The 5,711-nt window shown below is 43.1% G+C and overlaps 1 protein-coding gene across 1 annotated transcript; it reads right to left on the minus strand.

Moving 5' to 3' along the window:
- Positions 1 to 2,708: 2,708 nt before the first annotated feature.
- Positions 2,709 to 3,421, minus strand: LOC123164017 (zinc finger protein 2-like). Its single transcript, XM_044581439.1, has one exon. It carries the CDS (start codon positions 3,289 to 3,291, stop codon positions 2,938 to 2,940), a length of 354 nt encoding a protein of 117 aa, XP_044437374.1. The 5' UTR covers positions 3,292 to 3,421; the 3' UTR covers positions 2,709 to 2,937.
- Positions 3,422 to 5,711: the final 2,290 nt, after the last annotated feature.

The following is a 5,711-nucleotide window of genomic DNA, read 5'->3' on the forward strand; positions in this document are numbered from 1 at the left end:
AGTGCTCGCTCCTGGCTGGTCTATGGCCGTGTCTCGTATATGGTTTGTGTGTGTGTGCGCGCGCGCGCGCGCGTGGAGTTGTGTGAAGTAAGCTAGCAATGTTGAAATCTAGAGAGGACAACACGCCAAGCACACATCCCGACGGCGGATGTGGTGCCAATTACACTTGGCACTGTTCTCCATGGTGAGGTGAGGTCTAGCCGGGATTGAGGCCCTAGCTAGTTTTGTGCACACGTGGTATTAACCGCTGCAGATTATAAAACGGTAAAAATATGAAATGCGTGGAAGGCCAGGCCCAGTCGAGATTCCCTCGGTCTGGAGAAAATGAGCAACTGGCCAGGTTACTTGGGTACTGTTATCATTCTGTGCAATTTATGCCCCTTTGTAACAAAGGAAATTCATAGAAATGTTATAGGATTTATTTAGCATTCGCTCCAAACAAAGTAGTCGCTCACCAAGATTCCAATGAAATTATTTATGGGACCGTGTTAGAATAAAATGGAAACCGAAAAATTAGTTTGAGTCGATGAGCTTGAACAACTGGATTATAACCTAGTGGTCGCTGCTTCTTCTTCCGAACAAGCAGCTCCTTCCCCCGGTACCCCTGCCTCTCCCCGCCGACGTTGCCATGGTGACTAGCATCGACCCCACCTCTGGTGAGGTCCTAGCGAGCCATCAACGAGGACGCCATGGCCAGCCACGATATCCCCCTCTCGAGCTTGGGCGTCGTCTAATCTTGGTGATGTCAAATCACTAAGCATCCCTACCTGTCAAACCTGCAACCCCCTGCCTCTTCTTCACCAGCGACAAGGCCACGATGGGAGGTCATGCCTCCGCCTTGCCGGCGACCACCTCAGCACGCCTCGCCTTCCTTAACGTGGGAATCAACTAACGCCACTAAAAGATTTAATCGCCTGAGAAATAACAAATCTGACGGGAATTGGTTGCAACATATTTCGATGATATTTGAATGTATAGAACATAAATATATGAATTAATAATATGATAATTAAAAATGAAAGTTGATTCAACTTATATGCTTATTTATTGTGGTATGCATTAAGAGAAATAGTTTAGTGGAAATCACCTATTTACTTACATCAGATCATATCCAACACTGTCATGGGTATTTTTTTCAATATATTTCAATGAGATTTGGTCGTGTAACATGAATAGTGGGAGTACAATATTGTGTTTGATTGTTGCATAGCTGTGAAATATTTATTAAATATAAATAGCACAATAGGGTAGATATTAATGCATGTTTGCATGTTGAGGTGAACTTTTACCAATGCATGATTGCATGTTGAGGTGGGTCTTCTTACATGCATGTTGCATGCTAAAAGGACACATTTGCATAATATTAAGATAAATAGATTACTGGGCCCTAGCTGTTTGGAGATGGAATTGTGGGACCATGCACGCTGCTGCTGTGATGTGCGGACATGCATGCTTAATTTTAAAATTACCACTCATTCCGAGAGATAACTGATACTTACCAGAGGTACGACCTCACAAGAGGCAACACGAAACATAAGTAAACCATGTGTCTACGAGAAGTTAACACTAACAAGCAGTCAAAGTTGTCGAGTGTAGCTGTCAACTTACCCCTCGGGCGGATAACTGACCACACCACCGCTAAAAGCCCTAGGACCTGATAGGTTATACTCATATTTGAAAAAATGATAAATGTCTACTTGTGTTTACTATAGCTAGCCCTGCTGAAAGGGTTCGTTCCTGTCTCATGAGCTTCGGTGGAAAATTTTATCCACGAAGAAGGCATTGACATCAATATGAACGATGATATTAGTCCCTTTTTCAAGCAAATAAAGGTGATGCTAAGGGTATACTTTTCTCATTCATTTTCTATTATATTATTGCATATATGTTACTTATCCTTGCAAATAGACCAGTGTGGTTGGTCAGATCCAAGTTTCCGCACCTTTCTTGACCATGAGTTATCAATATGTTGATGACAATGTACTCTTTATGGATATGATCTAAAGCAAGGAGCTAATATAAAGCTCGTATTTATTTTCTTTGAGCATCTTTAATGTCTTAAAACTATGACAAGTTGTAGATTTATTGTGCAAGTAAACCCAACTACTTGGCTGTGGTGTTGGGCTTATTTCATCTCAACCAATTCATTGTCGAGACTACATAATGGAGACTAGAAACACACATCGGTCAAATATTGTTTTGAGAAATGTCTGAGCTTTAATTTGAAAAAAAAAAATTATAAGCAGTGGAGGTTCAAAAATCGGAGTCTTGGTAGTACTATCTCCATTTAAGTTTATTAGGCCTAAGTAGATTGACAATTTGACCAATATAATACAAGTAATATATCCTAAAACTTGTACCGCTAGATAATACATCATTTCAAGTTTCTAATGATATTTTTTGTTATATATAAATTGTACTATGTTTGCCAAATTGTCAATCTTGGGAAAAACGTAGGCTGGCCTAATGGAAAAGCCGGTGGTACTTATCAATTTGGTGTTGACCAACATCTCAATTTTCGTGATGTTCTTATTCTAGATTGCTAACAGGTAAGGAAACGTTTAGCCTTATACTCCCTCCGCCCAGAATTACATCCGATTTTATCCATTTTTGTGATGATTAATTCGGGACGGAGAGAGTAAAGTATATATCTTGAATTTTTATGAAAAAACTAATTAGCATAAAGAAGCACATACAAGCTGGCCGGAGAAATTGGGAATTTTGTTTCATCCCAAGGAGCGGCAAGGTCTAGAGATTCAGTTCAAGACTTCAAAATAAAAAGTAGAAGGGCGGATCAATCTAATGCCTGCCCACATGAGTTTCTTTTTGACAGGATGCCCAACACGAGCTTGAAACAAAGGGTCCACCCAAAGTAGCTAGACCATGACGTACCTACAACCGAGAGACAAGTTTATCGGAGATCGGTCGGCCGGCTGGTTACAGCCGGAGAGACAAGTCCAGCTCGTGGTCACGCTCCGGCGAGCTATTACCGCACTTCTGCGCCATGCCACCCGCAGCGGGCTCCTCGTCCTCAGGCCCCTCGGGCATCCGAGCAGCAGCCTTCCATGCCCGGGAGGCGCGCATGTCAGCGGCGGCATCACGGTGGAGCCTAGCAACAGCGCGCTCTTGCTTGTGCGCGTTCTGGTGGCCGCCGAGCCCCTGCGCGGTGAGGAACCTGCGGTCGCAGTAGGCGCAGAGGAAGAAGCGAGGTGCTGCCGGCGCCACTCCCACCGCAGCGGCCAGGGTGAGCTCGAGGCTGAGCTCGTCATGCGTGTTGCTCGCTTGCTCCATTGGGCTCGCTCGTGGTGGTTGTGCGTCGTATTCGCATGCGGCTGTGTGGGTTACTGTGAGCTGAGCTAACAGGGTTAAAATCTGGGGAGCACAAACGGCCAAGTGAGTCCTGGAGGCACCGGCAGCTTGGACGGCCCCCTGACGTACAGCCGGGGTGTGGTGCTAATTGAATTGCGCTTGGGACAGTTCTCTGCGGTGAGATCCAGGACGGCGACGTACGACCCCGCCCGCGGTATATGGTTGATGTACACCCCTAAATCTTAATGCACCCCTGGCAGACTACCTGCATGCATGGCCCGACAAGATTCCTTCGGTCTCAAAGGATCTAGGGAAAGGTTAACCTTTGGTGCAAGGTTCGTGTCCGCGCACAACACTTATCCGTCTTTTGTGGGATTGGCCGGTCCACATGAGACGAGGGGACTTAATAGACAACCCTTAGGAGTACACGAGGCCTTTACGCACAACAGTTATCCCGTCTTTTATGGGATTTGATTTTTTTTGTGTGCGATTGGTCCGTTCACATGCGACGAGGGGACTTACTATCCCCTCCGTTCATACATACAAGTATTTGTAAAGATAACCAAGAAAATACATACGGATGTATATAGACATCTTTTATAGTGTAGATTCACTCATTTTTCTCCGTATATAGTCCCTTATTGAAATCTCTAAAAATAGACTTATACTCCGTAGGCAACATATGTAGTTGTTATTTGTGAGACTGCCCATAGTGGGAGTAACTTCAGTAGTAATATAGAGTAAATCTGAATTTGGTTATGTTGCAATGATTTAATGAGGAGAGAGATGATTTGTGTAACATTGCTAGTTACTCATACTATGGATAACATCACACATACAAACACAAGATGATTATACAATCTAATAAATAAAGTGTTGCATGACACAACATATGTGACTCCCTACTATAGAGGTACTAACATAGACTAGTAACATATGCATGTTGCTAGTCTAAGTTACTCCCCACTATGGGTAATCGGAGTACACATGTTACACACATTTTTTGATATAGCTCAACATTCATACCAAACGGTCATATATTATAGACACTACATGGGAACTACAGTTGAGTGTAAAAGTAAGTTCAAAAATATTTATCAACATATATCATCTACTCCCTCCGTTCCTAAATACAAGACGTTTTAGAGATTCTAATACTGACTACATACGAAGGAAAATGAGTGAATCTATGAAGGAAATATGCCCTAGAGGCAATAATAAAGTAGTTATTTATATTTCCTTATATCATGATAAATGTTTATTATTCATGCTAGAATTGTATTAACCGGAAACTTAGTACATGTGTGAATACATAGACAAAACAGAGTTTCCCTAGTATGCCTCTACTTGACTAACTCGTTAATCAAAGATGGTTATGTTTCCTGACCATAGACATGTGTTGTAATTTGATGAATGGGATCACATCATTAGAGAATGATGTGATGGACAAGACCCATCCGTTAGCTTAGCATAATGATCATTTAGTTTTATTGCTATTGCTTTCTTCATGACTTATACATGTTCCTCTGACTATGAGATTATGCAACTCCCGAATACCAGAGGAACACCTTGTGTGCTATCAAACGTCACAACGTAACTGGGTGATTATAAAGATGCTCTACAGATGTCTCCGAAGGTGTTTGTTGGGTTGGCATAGATCGAGATTAGTATTTGTCACTCCGTGTATCGGAGAGGTATCTCTGGGCCCTCTCAGTAATGCACATCACAATAAGCCTTGCAAGCAATGTGACTAATGAGTTAGTTGCGGGATGATGCATTACGGAACGAGTAGAGACTTGCCGGTAACGAGATTGAACTAGGTATGGTGATACCGACAATCGAATCTCGGGCAAGTAACATACCGATGACAAAGGGAACAACGTATGTTGTTATGCAGTTTGACTGATAAAGATCTTCGTAGAATAAGTAGGAGTCAATATGAGCATCCAGGTTCCGCTATTGGTTATTGACCGGAGAAGTGTCTCGGCCATGTCTACATAGTTCTCGAACCCGTAGGGTCTGCACGCTTAACGTTTGATGACGATTGGTATTATGAGTTTGTGTGATTTGATGTACCGAAGGTTGTTCGGAGTCCCGGATGAGATCACGGATATTACGAGGAGTCTCGAAATGGTCGAGAGGTAAAGATCGATATATTGGAAGGCTATATTCGGACATCGGAAAGGTTCCGAGTGATTCGGGTATTTTTCGGAGTACCGGAGAGTTACGGGAATTCGCCGGGGGAAGTAGTGGCCCTTAATGGGCTATACGGGAACACTAGTAAAAAAAGGGTCATCTGTCCCGGTTGGTAAGGGCCTTTTGTCCCGGTTGTTGAACCAGGACTAAAGGGTCGTTACTAATGCCCTAGCCCTTTAGTCCCGGTTCTTACACGAACCGGGACT

This window comes from Triticum aestivum, chromosome 7D (genome assembly GCF_018294505.1).
Source record: "Triticum aestivum cultivar Chinese Spring chromosome 7D, IWGSC CS RefSeq v2.1, whole genome shotgun sequence".
NCBI classification, from domain to species: Eukaryota; Viridiplantae; Streptophyta; class Magnoliopsida; order Poales; family Poaceae; genus Triticum; species Triticum aestivum.

What these genes read in the sequence shown, in the direction of transcription:
- LOC123164017 (XM_044581439.1), bottom strand. Translation starts at nt 3,291, where the DNA reads ATGGAGCAAGCGAGCAACACGCATGACGAGCTCAGCCTCGAGCTCACC.